Raw genomic sequence first — 25574 nt, 5'->3', positions numbered from 1 at the left:
CCTTTGAAGAGCATTTGGAAACTACAAATCATGCAAAATGCAGCCGCGCAAACGGTCATGGGCCTTTCGAGATATGCCCATGTTTCTCCAACACTCTGCGGACTGCATTGGTTGCCGATTGGTTTCCGGATGCAATTCAAAGTGTTGGTAATGACCTGTAAAGCTCTACATGGCATTGGGCCAGATTACCCTTGGGGACCACCTTCTGCCGCATGAATCCCAGCGACCGGTTAGATCCCACAGCATCGACCTTCTCTGGATCCTGTCAACTAGAAAGTGTTGCTTGGCAGGACCTAGGGGAAGAGTCTTCTCTGTGGGGGCCCCAGCCCTCTGGAATCAGCTCCCCCCCCCCGAGATTTGCACTTCCCCCACCCTCCTCGCCTTCCGTAAGAGTCTTAAGACTCATTTACGAGTACATTTAGTTTTTAAAATGAATTGGATTTGGACGATTACGGTATATTGTATTCTCTTTATGTGTTGTAAGCCTCCTGAAGTCTTCGGAGAGGGGTGACATTTAAATGCAAACAAACAAACAAACAAATTAATTCAATGGGAAAGCCAGATTCACTTAACACCATGTTACTAACAGCTGCACTTAACAATGCTGGCAAGAAAGGTTGTAAAATGGGGCAATGCTCCCTTAACAACTGTCTTGCTTTGCAACCAAAATGTTGGGGTCAATTGTGGTGGCAAGGACTTAAGACCTGTTAGATATCAAGGTCCTCTTTGAACACTATGGACAAATAACAGAAGTCAAGGACTACCTATATTTAGAGAACCATAGGCTCCCTACCCAATTTTGATATTTCAGGTGACTAGACTGATTTGTTTCCCTTACTGTCTGAAACTAAACTTTGCATGTTTTACCTCCCTGACGTTGTATTGTTTCTGTTGAAATTATTTTTAAACTAACAGGATACATGGTAGATGGGGCTGTAGTTGAGTAACACAGCTGTTGCACCAGGTGGACACCATCAGGTGTTGCAAAAAACGAAAGCACTTAGGAAATGAGGGATTTAGAGTTGAGATTTCGAGAAACGCTCTAGCTTGTAGCTGGGTTAGTAAATTACTCTTTTTTCCATCTGCAGTTTCAATTGGCTCATAATCTGGCTTCCTAGACAACTTCATAAATCTTGTAGAACTTTCGTAGAACCTCACCTGATTTGCTGAGTTAGTGTCCGGTGGGGAAATAAAACATTATTTGCCTTTAATTTGATGTGGTCTGTGATTTAGGATTGCTGCTTAGTAAAAGCATGCAAAAGAGTTTCTTCTGAAACATTTCAACTTTGAAATGCCTCATTCCAAGCATCTCCCCTTTCCCCAGTACTCTTTCCCCAAACTGCATTTTCACTGTCAATGCATTGAAATGCATTTTATCTATCTTACTAGGTTAATCAGTGAGGTTTTGTTTACTATGTAATAACACAGGTTTGGGCTGTTTCTTGGGAGTGTATTTATTTTCTGTTGTCTATCTGCAACAGCACATGATTTTTCAAACTTTATGCGTAGGAAAGCATGTGTACAGCACCATATGTATATAATTCCCTTTAAATGGGCTGCATTCTTGTATCATACTAATCCATAATGTGTCTTGGCGTAGCATGTTATATGTACCTAGGCCAGTGATGGTGTGCCACAGGCGGTGGCACGAATCCCAGGGGCCGATGAGATCCCACAGAGTTGGCCTTCTCCGGGTCCCGTCGACCAAACAATGTCGTTTGGCGGGCCCCAGGGGAAGAGCCTTCTCTGTGGCGGCCCCAGTCCTCTGGAACCAACTCCCCCCAGAGATTAGAACGGCCCCCACCCTCCTTGTCTTTCGCAAATTACTTAAGACCCACCTTTGTTGCCAGGCATGGGGGAGTTAAGTTATCCTTTCTCCCTAGGCTACTACAAGTTATGCATGGTATGTTTGTGTGTATGTTTGGGTTTTTTTTTTATAATAAGGGTTTTTTAGTTGTTTTTATTAATTGGATTGTTCATGTTGTTTTACCACTGTTGTTAGCCGCCCCGAGTCTGCGGAGAGGGGCGGCATACAAATCCAATAAATAATAATATCTGCTGGCACGTGAGCTGTTGCCCTAGCTCAGCTCCAACATGCATGTGTGTGTTGGTCAGCTGGTTTTTGGCTCACATAGAGGCTCTGGAGGGCATTTTTGGCTTCCAGAGAGCCTCCAGGGGGATGGGAGAGGGCGTTTTTACCCTCCCCCAGTTCCAAGAAAGCTTTGAGCTGGGGGACGGCAAAATATGAGCCTACTGGGCCTACCAGAAGTTGGGAAGCAGGCTGTTTCTGTCCTCCAGAGGGCCTCTGGGATTGGGGAAAACTGTTTTTGCTCTTCTCAGGCATTGAATTATGGGTGTGGGCACTCGGGCATGTGTGATAGCACGCACCCACGCTCTTTTGGCACCCGAGGAAAAAAAGGTTCGCCATCACTGACAGTTGATTGATATATAATGTTTTAGCTTAGTGGTGTTTTTAGATTATATATGACAGGTCCTGCAATCGCACTGTCCTATGTGAAAAAAAGACGAATTTAGACTATTTTAATTAAATACTCTACGTTTATGGAGATTAAACAAATCCTCAGAATAAATAAAAGCATGTCACTTGCATGATGACTCAGTTTGTATGATACCAAAATACACTAGAGCACTACTTTATATTATTAATATTAAGCTAGGGTTTATTTTAACCTCCCCCCTCCCCAATAAGCCACTGTTACTGATTTGTAATGGTCATCTGAACCAAACACATCTATTGGAATAAGGTGTAAGACCTATGCAATGCATAGTATTCAGAAATTCTCACTCGGTTTCAGGATTATTAGCAAGCTGTGGCTATCTGTATATTGAGACAAAATGAGTGGTTTGAAACTTTTAGTATTTCCATACCTCTTGAAAGTGATGGCTGTACTGGCTTTTGTTTCTCCACATGATATTTCCTGTTGCTGCCCCTGCCCCCTGAAACAGCACCCCCCCCATATGCATAATTGCGACAACTCTAATAGGGTTGGATTTTGGCTTTGTTCCCAGCCCTGAGGGTTGTGTATCTATGTTGTGTGTTTTAATTTTTATGGTTTATTTTAGTTCAGGCTGTCATGTTTTGTTTCATTTTTAAAACTGTTTTAATTGTATATTTGGATTTTGTAAGCTGCCCAATCTCCTAGAGGGTGGTCATAATGAATGTAATAAAACAATGTAAAAGTAAAGCCCTTTATTTATTATGGGTCTTGGCACAATCAGCCAGATGTTTACACTGGATTTGGCTCCCCCCATGTATCAAGTCTTTCCCAGTGATCTGGGTTAATCATTGTTGTGGTTAGCTCTGGCCCAGCTCCTGCCCCAAGGACTGTGGATGTGGGGGAGACATCCACATGTTGCAGGCCTGTTTTGCCCCCCCTGGAATCTGATGATGAAGGCTCCTCTGACCAAGAAGACATGAGTGACAGGGAGGAGGAGAGTGTGGCAGACAGCTCAGAAGGAGGTCAATTACCTAGCTCCTCCTTGGATTCAGAACAAGAGTTAATGATACAGCCACACATGCGGAGAGCGATGCATAGGCAGCAACAAATGAGAGATTATTATCAAAGAAAATGAGGCCACCTGTGGTTGGGTGGGGCTGTGGTCATTAGTGAGGCTGCTATAAATAGCAGCCTGTGGGTTTGGCCATTGTGGAGGATTATCTGATTGTTGTGTTTCGTGACTGCTTTACTGACTTGGACTTTTTGTGTGCTGATTTTTCCCCGCTTTGAAACTAAACCAGAGCAAAGTGTGTTTCACTTTGAAAGAAGTGTAATGGTCATCTGAACCAAACACATCTATTGGAATAAGGTGTAAGACCTATGCAATGCATAGTATTCAGAAATTCTCACTCGGTTTCAGGATTATTAGCAAGCTGTGGCTATCTGTATATTGAGACAAAATGAGTGGTTTGAAACTTTTAGTATTTCCATACCTCTTGAAAGCGATGGCTGTACTGGCTTTTGTTTCTCCACATGATATTTCCTGTTGCTGCCCCTGCCCCCTGAAACAGCAACCCCCCCCCCTCAATTGCCTCACAGCTGCAAGCTAAGTATCACAGAACTGATAAGGGACTTGTACAAATTACCAGTTTGTTTGGAGACAGTGCTCCTTGCTATACCAAAAGAGGGCTCAGTTTAAGTGAATTTTCATTATAAAGAACATTGTTTTGAATTTTCAAACGTGTTTGTGTCTGAAATTTGTACCTGTGACTTTGGGAGGATTCTACCAGAGAGCCCGACAGAACAATCATCATCATCATTGCTTGATTAAGGCAGCTTTATGTATTAGCTATTTTTGATTCCGAAAGCCATTTCGTTTACTAAAGTGTATAAAAGTCATGTTCATATTCATGTTTTTTTTAAAATTGAGATATGGGATACAGGTATGTGACCTACATTTTATGGGTTTTAATATCTGGAAAATTAATAGATCTGTGTGTTCTTTCATCCCACTCTCCAAGCAACTGTTTATTTATGCATGGCATAGTTTGATATTGTGATGGGTTAACTGGGAATGGCATGGAAAAAATATGCATTGTGCATTCTCAGAAACCAGTATGCAAAAAATATTTGACTGCATACTTTTATAGTAGAGTAAAAGAAGGAAACTTAAAACGGGTTCCTAATTTATTCGTTAAGTTACTCACAATAAGAAAATGTTCGTGCACAATTTTAAAATGGAATTCTGTAATGCTTCTGTATCCATGATATCAAGGCCCAGGGGATCATGGGCATACGAACATACGCAAAACCCTTGCTGAAAGCTGTCAGAATATCCAATGATGTTTGCTAGTTTGTCTGTAGAATTGTGTGCATTTGTGCTGACGTCAGTGTAGATACAACCTAGTATGTAAACAGCTCTGCTTCTTTCTTGGAAAATGACCCAGTGTGGCTATTTAATAATGTACCTGCCTCATATCTTCGCACAGTGATCTTGTTCACACCATGGGCACAATGAACCTCAATGTAATAATATAGCATCTTTCCCCCCTCTGCATGGTGCTTGTCACAGTTGGATGTTCTGAACCTGCTCCTGGTTGAATTGTTCTCTGCAGTGGGTGTGATAAAAGATTGCAGAGGAAAGAGGCTTTAGTATAAATGCTGTAAACATTGAGTTCATATTTGAGAAGGAGCACCAATGAACTTTCTAAGAAGGAGACATTACCTAGTTTAATTCTGCTCGTGGTATATTTTGCTTCTTAATGCATAGAAGAGCTCTTGATACTATGTTTCCCCAAAAAATAAGATCCTGTCTTATACAGTATTTTTTTGAACCCCGAACTAAGCGCTAGGCCGCCTTATTTTGGGGCGCATGGGGCAAGAATAAAGGGGCTGCTTGCCATCTTACCTGATTTCTAGGTCTGACTCCTTAACCCTAACAAGAGGAAATGGCAGGGACTGGCTGCGCATGCATTTAAATATTTTCAGGAAAGGCCTTATTTTTGGGGAAACACTGTACTAATCTTTGTGACCAAAATTAAAAACAGCATCTTCTTGGCTCGGATTCCTTCTTGGCTTCTACAGGTGGCAATAAACCAGTGGTCCCCAAACTTGGCAACTTTAAGACTTGTGGATTTCAATTCCCAGAATTCTCCACAAGTACAAATAGCTGGATGGAGAATTTGGGGAGTTGAAGTCCACAGGTATTAAAGCTGCCAAGTTTGAATCATTGGTTTTTGCCCATCTTGGGACGTTATGAAAAACTGATATCAATCAGTTTGTCATCTCGAAAGAAAGTTTGTGAGTTCTACTTGTTAACTTGTTTATTTTTTTTGTCATTTTATTATGACAAATTTTGATTTAGAAATGCTTAAAGTGGTAAGCCCCTCATAGTCGCTTGTGAGAGGAGCAGCAAATGAATGAAAGAATCAATGACATTAGATATTCTAAATGTAAGCCAGCTCTAGGGGCCAAGGTCTGAAAGCACCTCACATTTTTTTTTTCTTCTTGCAGAAGTGACAATCAATCAGCTGACCAAGAGAATTTAAAATACTCTTCATCCAGAGACCGGAGTAGTTCTTCCTCCCATGGATTACAACCTTCCAATTCAACGGTGGTGTCTCGACATAGACATGATGATATCAGAGTCTCCACTGACCTCCAGAATGAAGAAAAAGGTATAAAGATGATCTTATTTGATTCGAAACAGTTACAGCTATAAAAGAAGTGAGTTAGTCTAGGTCAGTTATGGCTAACCTTTTTGTCATTGTGTGCCAAAAGAGCGCATGTGCGATAGGTACACTCGTGCCGGCACCCGTATTATAATGTGAGGGGCCCCTGCGCATGCATGCATGACTCCTCCCACACCCTGCTCCCCACGCATGCACACATGATCCCCATGCACATGTTATTTTGGGCCTAGTAGGCCTCCCTGCAGCTTCCTGGGACCAAAAATGAGCCGGTGTGTGTGTGCTGCCCTCTGCCCCCCATGTATGCATGCGTGACCCCTGCACGCACCCTGCCCCCCCTCTCCATCCCGAAAATGAGCTGGCCAGTGTGAGGCATGCACATTTGCGATGGAACTGGGCTGGCCAACAGCTCGCGTGCCCACAGAAAGAGCTCTGCGTGCCTGCTGTGGCACGCATGCCATAAGTGTGCCATCACAGATCTAGATAGCTCATGTCTGCCATCAAGCCTCAGGTCAGTTTTTATTGGAATTACTATTATGTTGCGTTTTATTATAGATGGGGTAATTGAATCATGACATCTGGGTTAATTAGAAAAATGATTTTTATAGGTAGAAAACTTTTTTAAATAGCAAAGTATAGAAAAATACTGAAATACTGACCACTTTCTGTGCTGGCTTGTCTCCTGGAGGCTATAAAGTATTTTTAATTTGAGGGCAGAAGAAATGATTGGGCAGATATGATGACAGCTTCTTGCAACATCATAAACTAACATTATTGGTTAATCCTTCCCCCCTACCCCTCATCTTCTGCTGTAGGATGTATAATTTCCAAGCAATTCTAATGCTTTCCTTTTAAAAAAAACTGGTTTTAATCCAGGTGGCTACAGTGTCAATGGAGGATCTGGGGAAAATACTTATGGTCGGAAGTCGTTGGGGCAAGAGCTGAGACTTAACAATGTGACCAATTCTGATTTTACCAGTGTTCAGCATGGGAATCGTGCTTTAGTCACAAAAGACATGAGGAAAACACAGGGTAAGAACTGAGTGTGCCAGTAGAAAGTGGGCGTTGCTTTGAGTTGGTTTTATTATTATAGTAACCATAGGAAATGTCTCCTAAAATTAGAATCATGTTCAAGGGCTTGAAAATATGAAATTCTAATACCGGGTATAATTATACTACAGTTTATTTTAAATCAAGTGAACTGTTGCCCTGAGAACATTGTAATAAAAGGTGTTAATTTTTTTAATTGGCCCCTTTCTATGGGTTTTGGTTCCTTTCTGAGCAAAGGTCCTGCAGCAAAGTTGGTTGAATCTGTTTATCATCAATTGTGACAAAATTAAACTAAATGTAGCCGATCTATTTTCATAGGAATGGATTGTTTATTATTGTGGGGATTGGTCTGATTTTGGGAGAGAAGGACATGCGTGTGTGCCATTATCTCAATTTCTAGAGCGATCATTGTCTTACTCTGATGAGTCTCGACTGTCAAATCTTCTTCGGAGGATTACTCGGGAAGATGACAGAGATCGAAGACTGACTACTGTAAAGCAACTGAAAGAGTTTATTCAGCAACCAGAGAACAAACTGGTTAAGTATTGTTATATATGGCTTTGTTTTTTGTTTTTTCCCCTTGACTTAGATCTCCTTTGCTTTAAGCTTGACTTCATGCAAAGGATATCATCCAGGTTTCTGCATAACGAGGCTAAAATTGCTTACCTTCACCTTTTTTTCCAGGAAGGTCCTTCTTGCGTAGCATTTGCATATTACAGGTAGCTCTTGACTTGAAACCATAATTTCCATTGCTAAGCAAGATGGTTGTTAAGCGAGCTGTGCTTTATTTTATGTCCGTTTTGGCCACAGGTTAAGCAAATCACAACAATTAAGTGACTCACGTGATCATTCAGTTACTCTGGCTCCCCATTGGCTTGTCAGCGATCAGCTGGGAAGGTCACAAGTGGCAATCACATGACCTCAGGATGCTGCAGGCCAAGTGCCCAAATTTTGATTGTGTGGATCATGTGAATTCTGTGAGGGTGACATGATGTGCATCTTTATTGATGAATTCTTGAATTCATCACCCTTGAATTCTGCAAGGGTCATAAGTCACTTTTTCCAGTGCTGTTATAACATTGAATGGTGGCTAAATGAATGGTGATAAGGACTGCTTATAGTTCCTTTCGTCTACACCTTTTTTTTTTAGTGAGAGACAAGAATTCTATATTTATCCCCCAGCTTACATGAAAAGATGCTGACATGCTAAAGAGATATGGGAAGTGGAGGGAAAAAAGCAGAATCTATGAACGCTGAAGGCCAAAACAAGCTCATCTCTCAAAAGCAAGCACTTATATTCCGTTCAGGCCAGATTGAACTCCCCTGGCCAGCAGTGGAGTTCATGTAGCAGCTGATCGCCAGTTGGTAAATTATGGTAGCAGTTGCCATGAATGAAAACCACCTGAATGTCTGTGCAGATTTTCACCCATTCAGGTCATAGTTGTCTCAAGTGGCTTTTATTTTTTTCCTTCAAAAGGTAACTGGATTGGGGGGGGGTTTCCCTTGAGGAAGAACGAGAAAATGTTTCTCATCATCCAAGAAGCTTCATCAGGTGGTGGTGGGGATGAAGCTTCTTGGGCGAGAAGCAAAACGATTTGTTGTCCTCAACAACAACAACAAAAAAGTCCAGTTGGATTTTTTTGGGGGGAAAAACACCGTTGATAAGACTGCTTGAATTTGCTTTGCAGTCACCCTGTTAGTAAAACTTTTCTGTGTTGACTCTTACAGGTACTTGTTAAACAACTGGATAATATCTTGACTGCCATACATGATGTGCTTAATGAAAGGTAAGTTGGAATGGAATAGAATAGGATTCTTTATTGGCCAATGTGATTGAACACACACAAAAAATGTCTTAGGTGTACATGCTCTCAGTGTACATAAGGAGAATAAAATATATCCATCAAGAATAAAAAGATACAACACTTAGTGATAGTCTTTGATAGTCTACTAATAAACTATCAAATCGTATTAGGAAACAAAACAATATAAATTGAAAGATACCAGCAACATGGTTATACAGTGGTACCTCGGTTCTCGACCACAATTTGTTCCAGAAGTGTGGTTGATAACCGATTTGGTCAAGTACCGAATTAATTTATCCCATAGGAAATAATGGAAATGGATTTAATTGGCTCCCAGCCCCTGTTGACTCGCTGGGAACCAATTAAATCTATTTTCTTTATTTCCTATGGGATAAAAATCTGAGGAGCTCTATAGCCTAACCTCTCCAAACTGCAGGAAGGGTGGGGGCGGCTGCAATACCGGCAGCTTCGGGGGGCTCCTTTCCTCAGTGCTTCGTCTTGTGCACCAACTTTCTCCTTCCCGGCGGCAGCGGTGGTGACGGCAGCGGCTTCCCTTTGAGGAGCAGCAGCACCAGGAACGTCACGTAATGAAGGGAAGCCGCTGCTGCCGCCACCGCTGCCGCTGGGAAGGAGAAAGTTGGTGCACAAGATGAAGCACTGAGGAAAGGAGCCCCCCGAAACTGCTGGTATTGTAGCCGCCCCCACCCTTCCTGCAGCTTGGAGAGGTTAGACTATAGAGACTGGGAGGCTGTTAAGCGGGCGGTAACATTTCGGATGACAAACTAAATTTTCTGTGGCTGTTCGGTATCCGAATTTTTGTTCAGATACCGAAGCAAATTTTTGCCGAAAATTTTGTTCAGTATCCGAAATGTACGAGAACCAAAGCGTTCGAGAACCGAGGTACCACTGTACTAATAATTGGGAAGAGATAGATACTAGTAAGGAAGAGAAGAATAACAGTAATACAGTCTTAGTAAATTATTTGACAGTGTTGTTGGAATTAGTTGTTAAGCAGAGTGATGTCATTTTGGAAAAAGTTGTCCTTGTGTCTAGTTGTTCTGGTCTGTGGTGCCCTATAGCGTCATTTGAAAGGATTGTTTCTGACGGGGTCCATCTGGGAATGGACAGCTCTGGAGATCTCGTCAAGCACTCTGTTTCCCCTTCGGAGTGTGCCATTTCCAACAGATGGCTCGGCAGCTTCCGGAAAGAAAATCCTCCAACCTGGAAGTCACTCAAGCTATTCTGGGGGTAATCTGGCCCCGAAACAAGCCAATTTAGGGGATCATCTGAAAGCTGCCAAGCTGTGCTGTCCCCAAATGACACAGTCCTCAGGGGGGTGGAACGTTCTGGCATTACCCTAAAAAGATCAATGAATTCTGCACCTCCTTTTAGGTGGTGAATGAGAAAAGATCAGAAAGCATCCAGGAAAGCTCTTGCCTCTTATCAGATTGTTCAGAGCACTTGGTACAAAGCATGGGCAGAAATATGGCTTCTGAAAACTCTGCTTCTTGGTGCATTTCATGTCCCACTGCTTCAAAAATGTTCCTTGAACTGAGGGACAAGGATGAGAGTAGAAATGTACAGATAACCATTGACTTATGGCCACAATGGAGCCCAACATTTCCGTGCCTAAGCAAGGCAGTCAAGTGAATCCACACCCATTGTTCAACCTTTTTTTTTTGCCACTTTCACCATCAGAGAATCACTGCCGTTGTTATATGAACTACAGTGGTACCTCTACTTAAGAACTTAATTCGTTCCGTGACCAGGTTCTTGAGTAGAGAAATTTGTAAGTAGAAGCAATTTTTCCCATAGGAATCAATGTAAAAGCAAATAATGCGTGCAAACCTATTGGGAAAGAAATAAAAGCTTGGAATTTGGGTGGGAGGAGGAGGAGGAAGAAGAGGAGGAGGAGGACAGTCACTGCTGAAGGAAGAAGGTGAGGTGAGGGGAATAAAAAAAATCCAAAACTTTAAGGCTTAAAAACAATAGAGGGACTCTGAGGCAGCGAGGAGGAGCACATGCCAAAACCTCCTTAAGCGCCACCGAAAGGCTCCTCTGGCAGCCCAGAAAAGCCCAAAATGGCTGGGCTTAAAGGGGGAATGGCAGGAAACTGGCCGGGCCTTCGTGCCGCTCTCAAATGTCCTGGGAAGTTTTTCCCGGCTTGGGTTCTTAAGTAGAAAATGTTTCTTAAGAAGAGGCAAAAAAATCTTGAACACCTGGTTCTTATCTAGAAAAGTTCTTAAGCAGAGGCATTTTTAAGTAGAGGTACCACTGTGTAAGAAGTCGTTAAGTGAATCTGCCTTCCTTCATTAAGTTTCCCTGTCAGAAGCCGGCTGGGAAGGTTGCAAATGATGACCATATGACTCCAGGACAGGGCAACTGTTGTAAGTACATGACAGTTGCCAAGTGCCCAAATTATGATCACATGACTAGGGGGTTGCTGTAATGTTAAGTGCGCAAACTGGTCATAAGTCGCTTTTTTAGTGCCGCTGTGGCTTCAAGTGGTCACTAAACAAATGGTTGTAAGGTTTATGTATAAATGGGCATTTACATCTGTGTGAATGAGATGCTGACTTGAATGTGTGAATATGTTCCTTGTAGTTTCTGTGTCTACCGTTTTTCACAAACCAACAATCAGTTCACTGCCATTTTAATTCCAGGCTGGTTTGTCACTGGGTGAGACGCTATAATTCATAACCAACTGTCCTTTTTTCTTCTTCCTCTTCAAAAATGCAGTAGCAAATTGCTTCAAGAATTGAGACAGGAAGGGGCTTGCTGTCTTGGCCTTCTTTGCGCTTCTTTGAGCTACGAAGCGGAGAAGATCTTTAAATGGATTTTTAGCAAATTTAGTTCCTCCACTAAGGATGAAGTTAAACTGCTTTATTTGTGTGCAAGTTACAAGGCATTGGAGACTGTGGGAGAGAAGAAAGCTTTTTCATCCGTAATGCAGGTAAGAATCAAATTGGAGACTGTTTTACTTTTCCTAAAAAGATTTAAGTCCCAGCTTGTGTCTTAAGTAAAAGTTTGTGTTTGGCTAGTGACGTGCAAATGAATGAGAAATTATTAGCCAGTGGGAATCCATCATATCTCTTTCTCTCTCCCTCTCCCTTCCCTCTATCCACATATCATTTTATCTATAATATATACTATATATTGAAGACCCCATAATCCCTTGCGGAGTTTGGGCAATTGAACAGAGCTAGCAGAGTTTACTGGCTGAATGCACTTCCTGTTGCCAATGTGGAGTTTTGCTGTCCCTCTCTCTCCCCCCCCCCCCAATGGAATCAAAAGTACAGGCTCAAAATGAATAAAGGGGCAGCTCATTCTAACTTTCCAAGCAGCTTTTCCAAATACCTTGCTACAGACAATTTACACTTTTGTGTTTCTTAGCGGATTGAATGACTTTTGTGAATTATACAGTAAATGCTGCATTCCTCTCCAATTTATTTAATTGCTTTTTGTAGATAGTTGAAGCCATGGTTGTTTTACATGGATTTCTAGATCTATGTTTTTTTTTCTCCTTCTGAAAGCTCGTCATGACTAGCCTGCAGTCTATCCTAGAGAATGTGGATACCCCCGAATTGCTGTGTAAATGTGTCAAGTGCATCCTTCTTGTGTCTCGTTGTTATCCTCACATTTTCAGCACCAATTTTAGGGTAAGAGCCTTGCCCTTCTCTAAGTCTTATGGGCTCCGTTATGTATTCCAGGTGGATTAACTTTTGTTTATTGCTTTCCAAGGACACAGTTGACATATTAGTTGGGTGGCATATTGATCACACTCAAAAACCTTCTCTGACCCAGCAAGTCTCAGGTAAGCTTGAAAAAGAAAATAACTTCATGAGATACCCTGTAATGTGCTCTGATTTCCTTGTTGGGCGATCAGGAGTTATTTCTCATATGTGCTTTACACCAGTTAGTGCATGCAAAGGAAATGCTATTCAACATTTCAGAATACAGTGTTCCCTCGATTTTCGCGGGTTCGAACTTCGCGAAAAGTCTATACCACGGTTTTTCAAAAATATTAATTAAAAAATACTTACAAGTTTTTTTCCCTATACCACGGTTTTTCCCGCCCGATGACGTCATATGTCATTGCCAAACTTTCGTCTGCCTTTAATAAATTTTTAAAAAAATAAACTTTAATAAATTATTACTCACATGGTAAGTAATAATCTAAATAGTTGCTAAGGAAATGGGAAATTGTAATTTAGGGGTTTAAAGTGTTAAGGGAAGGCTTGTGACACTGTTCATAGCCAAAAATAGTGTATTTACTTCCGCATCTCTGCTTCGCGGAAATTCGACTTTTGCCGGCTGTCTCGGAACGCATCCCCCGCAAAAATCGAGGGAACACTGCATTGAAAAAAATATCTGGCTACACTAAAGTTCATTTTCATCAAAATCCTAGTTGCTTTTCTTTCTCCATCCTACTCATTTACCTCCCTCCCCGCTTCCTTTCCTCTTTATCTTTATCTTTCTGTTTTCTTCTCTCCCTCCTCTTGGAAAGCTGTAATAGGTTTAACATTGATTTCCGAAGCCGCTGCCCACCAAAATCATAATTTAGTTTATTTATACCAATATAGAGACTTGTTAGCTAAAATGCGACCAGTATTTATTTTATTCTGCACAGTTATTGACCCACAATGCATGGCTTATTAGCGCTGGTCGTTTTGCTTGCTTACTTTTTGTGCCACTTTATTTTTTAGCTGAACCTGGTGTAGCTTTAACCTTACCATGTTTTTCATTGCTCCGTCCCTTTCTGCAGGATGGTTACAGAGTTTGGAACCATTTTGGGTAGCTGACCTGGCCTTTTCTACCACACTCCTGGGTCAATTTCTAGAGGATATGGAAGCTTATGCTGAGGTAATGAGGCTATCAGTCTTGAATTGGAATAAATGCTGGGGGGGGGGGGGGGAAGTAAGACACTTTCTAGGGAGTAACCCAAGTTCTTACCTGCGTCTCTGTCAGAAAGTGTTATAAATACAGTAGTACCCCTAGATACGAGCATAATTGGCTCCAGAAGGGAGCTTGTATGTCGAACAACTCGTATCTGGAACAAATGGCTTTAGACTTTGTTTTTCCCCTCCGAGATAACCAAAAGCAAGGATGCTTGCGCCACCTAGTGGACGCTCGGCTCGTATCCCGAATTTGAGCTTGGGACTAGAACAGAAATGTCTCTCCCCTCGTGGCTCGTATCTTGAAATACTCGCATGTAGAGCAGTTCGTATCTAGAGGTACTACTGTACTGTGAACACTGTAGCTAACATCATTCTCCCAGAGATTAGAAAGGCCCCCCCACTCTAATATTCTTCCAGAAAGTGCTGAAGACCTGATTCTGCCAGTGGACCTGGGGAACCCAGAGCGAGATGGAGCCCATTAAAGGCTCATGTGGTCTGCTGTCGGGGCGGGTGTGTGCGTGATTTTGTTATATTGTACTATATTAATTTGTTTGATTCTTTTTGTTAGTTTTTATTGTTCAAAATGTGGTTTTATATTTTGTAAACTGCCTTGAGTCACCATGGGCAAATAGATGGCAATATAATTTCAATAAATAAAATAAATGAATAGGTAATCCCCTGAAGGATCTTTTCTACTCTTAACAAAGGATTCTCTTCTTCTATACCTCTTTACGTCATGTCTCAAGGGTGCTTTTCCAAAAGGCAACTTGGGCTTTCTTGTTATTTTTTTCCTCTTGGAAACATCTTGCTTCTCATCCAAGAAGCTTCTTCAGTTCCGAAAATCTTGGATAAGAAGCAAAATGTCTTCAATGGGGAAAAAGAAGTCCAGGGTTTTTTTTGGAAAAGCACCTTTGCTACAACTATGCCTTGGACGATTGAAAATCTCCACAGACCCTTTATGTCACAAATTATCTGCTGTTACAGTTGCTTTGTTTCTTCAATTTACCCACAAGATTAGTTTGAAGGAGTGTTTCTCAACCATGGTGACTAGGATTAACTAGCTGGGGATTTATTTATTTATTTATTTACTATTTGATTTGATTTGTATGCCGCCCCTCTCCGCAGACTCGGGGCGGCTAACAACAGCAACAAAACAGTATATAACAAAATCCAATACTAAAAACAGTTAAAAAGCCATTATATAAAAACCAATCATATATACAGACATACCATGCATAAAATTGTAAAGGCCTAGGGGAAAAGTATATCTCAGTTCCCCCATGCTTGGCGACAGAGGTGGGTTTTAAGCAACTTTCGAAAGGCAAGGAGGGTGAGGGCAATTCTAATCTCTGGGGGGAGTTGGTTCCAGAGGGCCGGGGCCGCCACAGAGAAGGATTCTGGGAGCTGAAGTCCACATGACTTCAAAATTGGCAATAATCAGGAAACACTTCTTTAAACACACCCTTGCTAAACTCCTATAGAACTTAAGTGGATCATTAAAATCTGTAGGAGTTTTGCTGACAATGAAACGAAGCGTGTGTAAAGCAGAGAGATTTTGAAGACTAAGGAGATCAAAAGCCATATCCCTTGTACATTGAAACCATACATCCCCCAGTTCTGAGCACAACTTCAATGCGGACTGTCTTTATGTATTTCTTCACCTAGGACCTCGGCCATGTCGCTTCCGGAGAGTCCGTTGATGAAGATATCCCCCCTCCTTCTGTTTCACTGCCTAAACTGGCAGCTCTGCTTCGTGTGTTCAGTACAGTGGTGAGGAGTATCGGGGAGAGGTTCAGTCCCATCCGAGGGCCGCCGATTACCGAAGGATACGTAACCGATGTAAGACTCTCTCAGGTGGTTGAGCAGTTTCGTTGGCCAATCACACCAAGCTAATCTAAACATTTAATAATCGTGACTTCCGTTTTCCGGAGTAAAGCTGGAAAAATGCGTTGCTTTCATTTACCACACCTCGTTGTGTATATTGAACTCTCAACATGAGCATTCAAAGTTGCAACAGATTTACCTTGGGGCTACTGCTGACTGGGGTTGAAAATTCCAAAGGCCTACCCCCCTTCCAAGTCACATGACTGACCTTTGGGCCTCATTTCCAACTGTTGGTAGCATCTGGGGTGAAATCCAACAGGTTGTGACAGGTTCTGGAGAACCAGTAGTGGACATTTTGAGTCGTTCGGAGAACCAGCAAATACCACCGCTGGCTGGCTCCAGAGTGGGGGAGGGAATGGGAATTTTGCAATATCCTTTCCCAGGAGTGGAGAGGGAATGGAGATTTTACAGTATCCTTCCCTTGCCACGCCCACAGAACCGGTAGGGAAAAATTTTCTTTTTCACCCCTGGTAGCATCCCACAATCATGTGACTGCATTTAAGACTTTTCTGCTTTTCTGCACAACCATGCCCATAGGGAATGATTAGTTTGCTTAATGATCATGGCATTTGCTTAACAATTTTCCCCAAAAAGTCTTCTAGGCTAGGGCACTTCGCTCATGAGCTTTGGTATCTGCAGCAATTCAACGTCTTGATTTTGCTGGGATCAACTTATCTTGTGAGCTAGAGCTTTAGTTGCGTCTACGGTGACTTATGCATATGGTGCCTATTAATGAAAAATTGAATATGCTCGATCAAAATGCCTTCAGCATGAGTTCAAAGGGCTGACGTAGTGCACTTTCATTGTAACTCAATCTCTCTCTTCACACACCCCATCCCCCCTTTCAGGTTTTGTACAGAGTAATGAGATGTGTGACAGCCGCCAATCAGGTCTTTTTTTCTGAGACGGTATTGACTGCTGCCAACGAGTGTGTCGGTGTCCTGCTTGGCAGTCTGGATCCCAGCATGAATATACACTGCGATATGATCATCACTTATGGATTAGATCAACTTGAAAATTGTCAGATTTGTGGTACTGATTATATCATCTCGGTGTTGAACTTATTGATGCTGGTACATACAATCCTCATAATAATCTGCATTTAATGATAAAAGTTTTGTTCATTTAAATAAAATGTAAGACCACCAGTGATTTTTTTAAAAAGGAGATTGGAAACCTAGTTAATCCTTTGGCTTTATTTGTGTTTAAGGGATACATGTTATGGCCTTAAACAAATTAGTGTTTGCTACCGATTAAGAACTGGGATTGTTCTTGCCAGGATGAACAATTCCTGTAGCATATATTGTAAATCTTGTACAATTACGGTATGTTCTCTACATAATAAAGGGAAAAATGCTACTGGATATAATTAACACTAATAATAACACCAGTTGGGAATTTGTATTAAATATGTTTTGCTGTAGTTAGATGTTAGTGATTGTTGTTGAATTATGTTTCACAGGCCCTTCATCACTCTTTGTAGGGCCTGTCAAATATTGTTGGTAAGCCCAAGTAGAAATCTCCTTTGATAGATAAAAGCTACTAACTTTCATATTTTTAATTCCAACTTTTGTGGACCTCATCTAATATTTAAGAGGGTCCTAAGGGTTGTGTGTAAGTGCTCAGATGTGTCTTTCATCCCTGTCACATTTTAGTTTTACATTTGGTTCATTCAAATTTGTAACTTTTGTATGATGAATAAATAAAGGAACACACTGGTTTAATAGGAAATAACATTTTAAAGAATTCACGATCCATGTTTTAAGTCAAAGTGAAAATTTACTCAAGTAATACTAATGCCCCCTTTTGTTTTGCCTAGATCGTTGAACAAATAAATACAAAACTTCCATCATCATTTATAGAGAAATTGTTTATACCAGAATCTAAGCTTCTTACGCTTCGCTACCATAAGGAAAAAGAGGTAAGCAGCAAAATAAATTTTACGCCATATGAAATGAATCCGTAGAAGTTTTTGTTTTAAGAATTAACCTTTACATTAAGAGAACACGGTATCATTTTGTTCTTGCATCAGCAAATCAGTCGCAGCTGCGACATCACACCTAGGCTAGCTATAGAAAAAGCAACATAACCGGCTTGAAGTACGTCTTGAATTGGTGTAAGTTAAGGGAAATGTTTAATGGACAGGAACTTTCCTGACATGTTGTATTTTTTTGTTTGTTTTCCAGGTTGTTGCTGCTGCACACGCTGTATATCAAGCAGTGCTAAGCTTAAAGAACATTCCTGTTTTGGAAACAGCCTACAAGTTGATTCTGGGCGAAATGGCATGCGCCTTGAACAATCTCCTTTGCAGCCTGCAACTTCCCCAAGCTTGTTCGGAAATTCTCCACGATGCTTTCAAGAACCACATTTTTGATGTGGCCAATGCAAAGTTTGTTGTCATATTTGATCTCAGTGCGCTGACTACAATTGGAAATGCCAAAAATTCGTTGATTGGGGTGAGTCATCTCTACTGTTGGGGTATGAATGATTTTTGTGTTTCCATACTGATGTGGATGTGGAAAACGTAAAGCATCCTTGCATCTATCGTGCAAAGTAAATGTACCTTTGTGGGACCTTGGAGATTTTCTAGTCCATCCCTCTGCTCAAGCAGGGGATCCTGTACCTTATATCACACCTTGTAAGAAATTTTCACAACTGCTCTAGCCTTTGTCTGAATTTATTATCGGAGCGGGTTTTAGAAAATCTTCCTCTATATTTTGTCATTTTCAACCCTAATTCTGGTAGGAACATAAATCGATACCTTGGTACTCCACTACTTTGAAACTCAGCGATTTTGGTACTCAGTGCATTTTGACACATTTTGTCCTGGTACTCATTGTTCGTCGATACTCAATGCATAAGCTACAACTTGTCATCAGCTGTCTTGTGACTTACTACATTATGCCTTGTGGGGAAAAAATTGTTAATACTCATTGTTTTTGGTGTGCATCATGCCTCCCAGAACCAATTAACGATGAATACCAAGATACCACTGTAATTTTGATTTATGTTTTAGACTCTAGTTTGGTTTCTTTTTCAGATGTGGGCTCTGTCCCCGACAGTCTTCGCTTTGCTGAGCAAGAATTTGATGGTTGCCCATGGTGACATAGCCGTTCACTTTCCAGCTGTCCAGTATGCAGTGCTGTACACCCTGTATTCACACTGTACCAGGTGCGGAGGGGTTGGTTCTTTAAATAGGAAACTGTGGTACTTACATCAGTTTACAAACGATCTCAGTTTTTGTTCTGCTAGTGGGAGATCCCTGCTGGATACTTAAAACAGTCCTTGCTGTGAGTGCTATTGCCCGTTCTCCAAGATCTGGACCAGATTATCTCAGGGACCGCCTTCTGCTGCACGAATCCCAGCGACCAGTTAGGTCCCACAGAGTGGGTCTTCTCCGGGTCCTGTCAACCAAACAATGTCGCTTGGTGGGACCCAGAGGAAGAGCCTTCTCTGTGGCAGCCCCGACCCTCTGGAACCAACTCCCCCCAGAGATTAGAATTGCCCCCACCTTCCTTGCCTTTTGTAAGCTGCTTAAAACCCACCTCTGCCGCCAGGCATGGGGGAACTGAGATACACTTTCCCCCTAGGCCTTTACAATTTTATGCATGGTATGTTTGTTTGTATGTATGATTGGTTTTTATATAATGGGTTTTTAACTTGTTTTTAGTATTGGATTTTGTTATGTACTGTTTTACTGATGTTGTTAGCCGCCCCAAGTCTGTGGAGAGGGGCGGCATACAAATCCAATAAATAAATAAATAAAATCCCTCTTGTTTGATAAAAGAGAGGCTGCACTGCAAGATCCCTGTTGCACAATATAAGGATTGTTTGATAAAATGATAACCGAGACTTTGCACATGCTGGATGGGAGCATTCATGCTTTTTCTGAAAATTAAACGGGAAGCTTAGATTCTGCAGTTTTTTCCCTTTGAGAAGGAAAACCCACCTTTGTCGTCAGGCTTGGGGGAACTGAGATATTTCCCCCGGGCCTATATAATTTATGTATGGTATGTTTGTATGTATGTCTTTTTAATAATGGGGTTTTAAAAATATTTTAAATTGTAAATTATTAGATTTGTCATGAACTGTTTTATTGTATTGTGAGCCGCCCCGAGTCTACAGAGAGGGGCGGCATACAAATCTAATGAATGAATGAATGAATGAATGAATGAATGAATGAATGAATGAGATCCTCAGTTGTCAAGAATTAGCCTTTCAAGAGAGAGGAAACACTTGATAAGGGGGAAGAATTGATACCTAGAGAGTAGGGAAGAAAGAGACTAGACCAGTGAAGGCAAATCTTTTTTTCCTCAGTCACCAAAATAGTACATGTGCACCTTATCGCACATAGAAACATAGAAGACTGACGGCAGAAAAAGACCCCATGGTCCATCTAGTCTGCCCTGCAATATGGGTGTGGGCACATGTGCCCACACCCATATTCAATGCTCCCCACTCTCCCCCACCCCATTTTCTGACTTTCAATGGGTTCCAGAGGCTTTCTTGGAGTTTAGGGAGGCCAAAAACGCCCTCCCCTGTCCTCCTGGAGGCCAGAAACGCCCTCCCAGAGACTCTGTGCAAGCCAAAATTCAGCTGGCCAGTGCCCCACATGTGTGCTGGAGCTGTGCTAGGGCAATGGCTCTTGTGATGGCAGATATGGTTCTGAATGCCACCTGTGGCACGTGTGCCATAGATTAGCCATCATGAGACTAGACTCGTTGCAAAGGGAAAACATGGCTTAAATCAAAAACACTAAGATCTGTGCAAGTGACTTAAGCAAACCAAATTTACACGAGTATAAGAGAAGCTGGGGGTGGGTGGGAAGTAAAGCAAAATCAAATGGGCAAGATTCTTTTTATATAGCCTTTTTGGGGAGTTGATTTCTTGGTCTGCTCTGCATAGCGAGACTATCAATGCTGTGTTCCTAGAAGGTAGCGAATGAAGATGGTCCAATAATCTTCTATGGAAATGTTGAGCCTTCACATTTCTGAACACTGCAGCACGTATTGCCTCCCCAAATTTACAATATTAAACATGGTTGTATGACTAAAATCTAATTCTGTCTCCCTTTTCCAGGCATGACCACTTCATATCGAGCAGTCTCAGCTCCTCATCCCCTTCTTTGTTTGATGGGGCTGTCATAAGCACTGTCACCACAGCTACAAAGAAACATTTCTCTATCATTGTAAACCTCCTGGGACTTTTACTTAAGAAGGATAACTTGACCCATGATACCAGGTAACTAGTAGCTTCTTCCAGACAAAATACTGTTTTCTCTAGAAAAATTGCCAATAATAATGAAAGATCAGTGGATTTGAAAAGAGGGCAGGGAAGAAACTTGATATATTTAAGGGGTGTTTTCCTTGGTAGTCTCAGGAAGAGGAATTCGATTCCTGGATATTTATGATTCCTGGATATTTGTAATATGTGCCTGTTTTTCATTTAAATCTTGGATATCAAATTTAATTAACTCCAGAGCAGCATTTTTCAAGGTTAGCAACTTTTCAAGGTTGTGTAGACTTCAGCCCCTAAAAATTCCACAGATAACAAGCTTAAAGTTGTCCTTTGAAAGTGCCATCTTTGAAAAGCACAGCTACTCTGGAAAAAGGCAGAGATACATAATATAAAAATTGAAGGGAATGTTTGTGTTTTTAGGAAACTGCTCATGACTTGGGCTTTGGAAGTAGCTGTTCTGATGAAGAAATCAGAGACCTACGCGCCCTTGTTCTCTCTCCCCTCCTTCCATAAGTTTTGCAAAGGTCTTCTGGCAAACAGTAAGAGTTTGACTTTTCTGATTTAAAAAGGGAGAAGAAAAATGTGTAGCCATTTTCTTGTGAATTTGTTGTTAGAAAACTAGCAAAGTCTTGCATTTTATATTTCTTTAACATTTTAGAGTTAACATGGCATAAATCATTCCTTATTCCCATTAGCTATAGTCTTGCCCAAATATAATTTATACTCTTAATAATATAATGCATATACATTTATCTGATCTGATAAAAAATACATTTGACCCCTCTGCTAACTGAATACTTTAGTTTTCCCTAGATTGATTTCAGTAAGTAATTTAAACTGAAGATACCTAGGAATTAAGAGTAAAAATTGAGGAAATTGAATACAACTTTTACCATTCGTTGCTCTTAAATATGCTTTTAATAGTAACATTGCTAAAAGATAAATGGATAATATCATTCTGGTGGATAGTAAAACTGCCTTAATTCCAAAATGCAGCTCTCTTAGAAGATGTCAACATTTGTCTCCAAGCATGCAACAGCCTTCATGCCTTGTCATCCTCTCTCCCAGAAGACTTACTCCAGAGGTATTTAGTCCATTAATGTTTTGCAAATTCATTATTCTGTTCTGCCATTGTGCGAGTGCTTGCGTTACTGGGTTGTTTTCACTGTTTTGTGCCACAGGTGTGTTGACGTTTGCCGCGTTCAGCTGGTCCACAGTGTTGCTCGGATAAGGCAAGCGTTTGGAAAGCTCTTAAAGTCTATTCCTTTGGATGTCATACTAAGGTAAATGAGTCAGTTTCCTTGGGTAAATTCTTACAATCAGTGTGTAAGATCAGATGACGTATTATAGAACTTTCCGTTCTAATGTTAAGATTAGTTGTGCGTTGCATAGAAAATTCTGGGAATTGAACCCTTGCCAAGGTTGAGAAGCACTGCCCTAGATCCTTTCCCAATCCATGGTGATAATTCGATGGTCTGGGACTTCTTCAGGATGTGAGGTCTAATGGGCTGGGCACTGGGTCAGAGGTCTTTTTCTACCTTTTCTGCATACCAAGTGATAGGTCATACCACGCATGTATAATGTAAGGCCCATGTAAAAGCCATTATTTTTTGTGTGAAGAAAGCATTGACCTTTACAGGGGACAGCAGGGAGGAAGTGTTGATCTGTATATTTGCCTCCCAAGTTCTCACTAAACGACTTGTGGGTTTTTTTTCCTTGTAATTTTTGATAGCAATCACCACCATGCAGAAATCCAAGAAATTTCCCTAGCCATTCGAGGACACATGAGCAAAGCTCCAAGCAATACATTTCACCCACAAGACTTTTCTGATATCATCAGTTTCATCCTGTATGGAAGTTCCCACCGAACAGGGTAAAAAGCTTCTGTGGACATCTACGGAGAGGGGCGGCATACAAATCTAATTAATAATAATAATAATAATAATAATAATAATAATAATAATAATAATAATAATAAAAAAAAACAACTATATAAAAAGAGAACATTATTTGGTGGGGTGGAACAAAGGAAAATGAGTGTATTACAAGAGGCTGTCATTTGCTAAGAAATTATACATAATAACGCTGTATTAAATAACTCAGCCTCTACGAGAAGTTTTGCTTGTGGCTGCGGACAGAACAGGGGAACTGACACCCTAAAACATATAGATAGAATGAAAAATTCTTAATTTTATTTGATATTAAATCTGAGTATAGCCACTGTTATCTGAATATAGCAGCTATTACTGTAGATAACATTCCTCTCTTCATCCAAAAGAAATATAATTCAGTTATATTGTGTTAACTTTTAGCTGCCCCGAGTCTAACGGAGAGGGGCGGCATACAAATTTAATAAATAAATTTAATAAATAAACTTTTGCTCACCTGCCTCAATGACCAATTCTGTTTCAGGAAAGAGAGCTGGCTAGAAAGGTTATTTTACAGTTGCCAAAGATTGGACAAACATGATCAATCCAGTATTCCACGCAATTTATTGAAAACAGAGGCTGTCCTTTGGCAGTGGGCTATTTGGGAAGCAGCCCAATTTACTGTCCTTTCAAAGTTAAGAACACCCCTAGGCAGAGCTCAGGACACGTTCCAGACTATTGAAGGTAACTGAAAAGATTTATGGTATATTTTCACACAGGTTGTTTTGTTTGATTTTTCATACCTTGGATGACTAGACATTTTAAAAACAAGTTCATAAACAGTATGCATGTGTGGTTCCCAAAGATTGGGGGGCATTTTGGAAATAGTGTGCTTACATTTTTAAATTGAAACCTGCCTTAATTTAAAATACATAATGTGCATTTTTAAAAAGCATCTTGGTTCACCTGTTGCTGAAATTTACAAAAACATTTCAATGAATTTTTTTTCTCGATTTCCAAGGCGCAGCATATTCTAATCTGGTTATAAAAATAATAATAATAATAAATCATCTTCTAGTGGGATGGCAAATCAGACAAAAGATCATAGCCTTGGTTTTGTGCAAACAAATGAGTGAATATTCTCACCAGAGCTTTGTGAAAAATGCTCTTTTCTACTATTTTCCTAGCTAGAGATTGCCTTTTTCAAACTTGGGTAGAAAAGGTTAAGTCTGAAATATTGTATGCTGACCTATTCTGAATGGGTGCTGTTTCCAGGTATCATCAGAAGCCTTGCAGCTCACACCTTAAATCCGGATCAAGACGTCAGCCAGTGGACTACAGCTGACAACGACGAAGGTCACAGCAGCAACCAATTGCGGCTGGTTCTGCTCCTTCAATACCTGGAGAACTTGGAGAAACTGATGTATAATGCTTACGAGGGGTGCGCCAATGCTCTTACATCCCCACCAAAGGTAACTCTAGTCCCCCACCCACCCACTTATGTAGTAGCCTTAAAACATCCTTGTAGCCTTAAAACAGGCTTGACTGATGTGAACTTCATGGTCCAAAACTCCTGGACTCTCTATAGTTATGCTCCATGATGCAATGCAATGCAAACTTGCTTTCCATATATTTAGCTCCATAGTTTTGTTTTGGTTTTTTTTACTGTTTTTAATGGTGTATAGGCAGACCTTTCTTTTGTAAATCTGTGAGTAAACAAGCAGTGAGTGAGATCATCCTGGTCACCCCTTTTTTGGACTACAGTATTACCATCTGGCAGATGGTACAGGATAATAAAAACAAGGACAAATAGGCGGAAAAACAGCTTCTATGCCTAGAAACTGCTTCTAATCATATTGACTTCTACTGTATAGTGCAATATTAATGCAGTATCTGGTTTTCAATTCAATTGCATAAAATGTGAAGGATGTGTGTTTTTGTTTTATTTTTATAGTTTTCTTATGTAAAATGTACACTAAAAATGGCATTTAATTTCGTTGTATAAGGTGCAGTGACAAGAAATATAAATATTTCTCCCTCTCTTATTTACGAAGGTAATCAGGACCTTCTTCTATACAAATCGTCAGACTTGCCAAGATTGGTTAACTCGTATTCGACTTTCCATCATGCGCGTTGGGTTATTGGCTGGACAGCCCGCTGTCACTGTCCGTCATGGCTTTGATTTGCTGACAGAAATGAAGACTAATAATATATCTCAGGTAATAACACTTCTGGGCATAATATTTTCATAGTCTTCTGAATAAATAACCCGATGAGCCAAAGGTTGCTGGCTTGCTTATGTACTGTTTCCCCACCCCCATGCAGAGTAATTATGTGAGGTATCACTCAAGATGGATTTATTATAAGAATCACGTATTAAAATTAGTTGCTCAGTTGCTAAGTCACATCTGATTCTTGATGACCCTGTGGACCATTCCACGTCGACCCCCTGTCCATGGTCTCCATAAGTTGCCCCCACATTCCTGATAATTGCATCATTGACCTTAGCTAACCATCAGATCCTCTTCCATCCCCCTTCTCCTATTGCCTTCAAACATCTCTCCCAGCATCAAGAGACTATGGAAATGTCTTCAGACAGTCCTGTGGCTCTGAGATGTCCACTGACCCCCACTCGAGTTGGACAGGATGGGATTAAACTAATAAATGAAACTAACCATTTTTT

General features: G+C 40.9%; 1 protein-coding gene across 1 annotated transcript in view; it reads left to right on the top strand.

Annotated features, from left to right (window-relative positions):
• The window catches only part of SMG1 (SMG1 nonsense mediated mRNA decay associated PI3K related kinase), an 89480-nt gene that overhangs the window by 5377 nt on the left and 58529 nt on the right, over positions 1–25574 (top strand). Inside the window, exons 2-22 of the mRNA XM_070761139.1 lie at positions 5973–6136; positions 7025–7180; positions 7599–7735; positions 8927–8985; positions 11743–11956; positions 12537–12662; positions 12745–12817; positions 13769–13866; positions 15567–15740; positions 16634–16858; positions 17605–17706; positions 17972–18241; positions 18826–18956; positions 20865–21026; positions 21444–21562; positions 22020–22107; positions 22205–22306; positions 22756–22896; positions 23436–23635; positions 24167–24363; positions 24946–25110. Of these exons, the coding sequence (XP_070617240.1) occupies positions 5973–6136; positions 7025–7180; positions 7599–7735; positions 8927–8985; positions 11743–11956; positions 12537–12662; positions 12745–12817; positions 13769–13866; positions 15567–15740; positions 16634–16858; positions 17605–17706; positions 17972–18241; positions 18826–18956; positions 20865–21026; positions 21444–21562; positions 22020–22107; positions 22205–22306; positions 22756–22896; positions 23436–23635; positions 24167–24363; positions 24946–25110 (3103 nt within the window). The remainder of the gene's footprint in view (positions 1–5972; positions 6137–7024; positions 7181–7598; positions 7736–8926; positions 8986–11742; positions 11957–12536; positions 12663–12744; positions 12818–13768; positions 13867–15566; positions 15741–16633; positions 16859–17604; positions 17707–17971; positions 18242–18825; positions 18957–20864; positions 21027–21443; positions 21563–22019; positions 22108–22204; positions 22307–22755; positions 22897–23435; positions 23636–24166; positions 24364–24945; positions 25111–25574) is intronic.

The sequence above is a fragment of the Erythrolamprus reginae genome, chromosome 9 (genome assembly GCF_031021105.1).
Source record: "Erythrolamprus reginae isolate rEryReg1 chromosome 9, rEryReg1.hap1, whole genome shotgun sequence".
In the NCBI taxonomy this organism is placed as follows: Eukaryota; Metazoa; Chordata; class Lepidosauria; order Squamata; family Dipsadidae; genus Erythrolamprus; species Erythrolamprus reginae.
The sequence above is the reverse complement of the archived record's forward strand: the minus strand, read 5'-3'. Positions and strand labels throughout refer to the sequence as shown.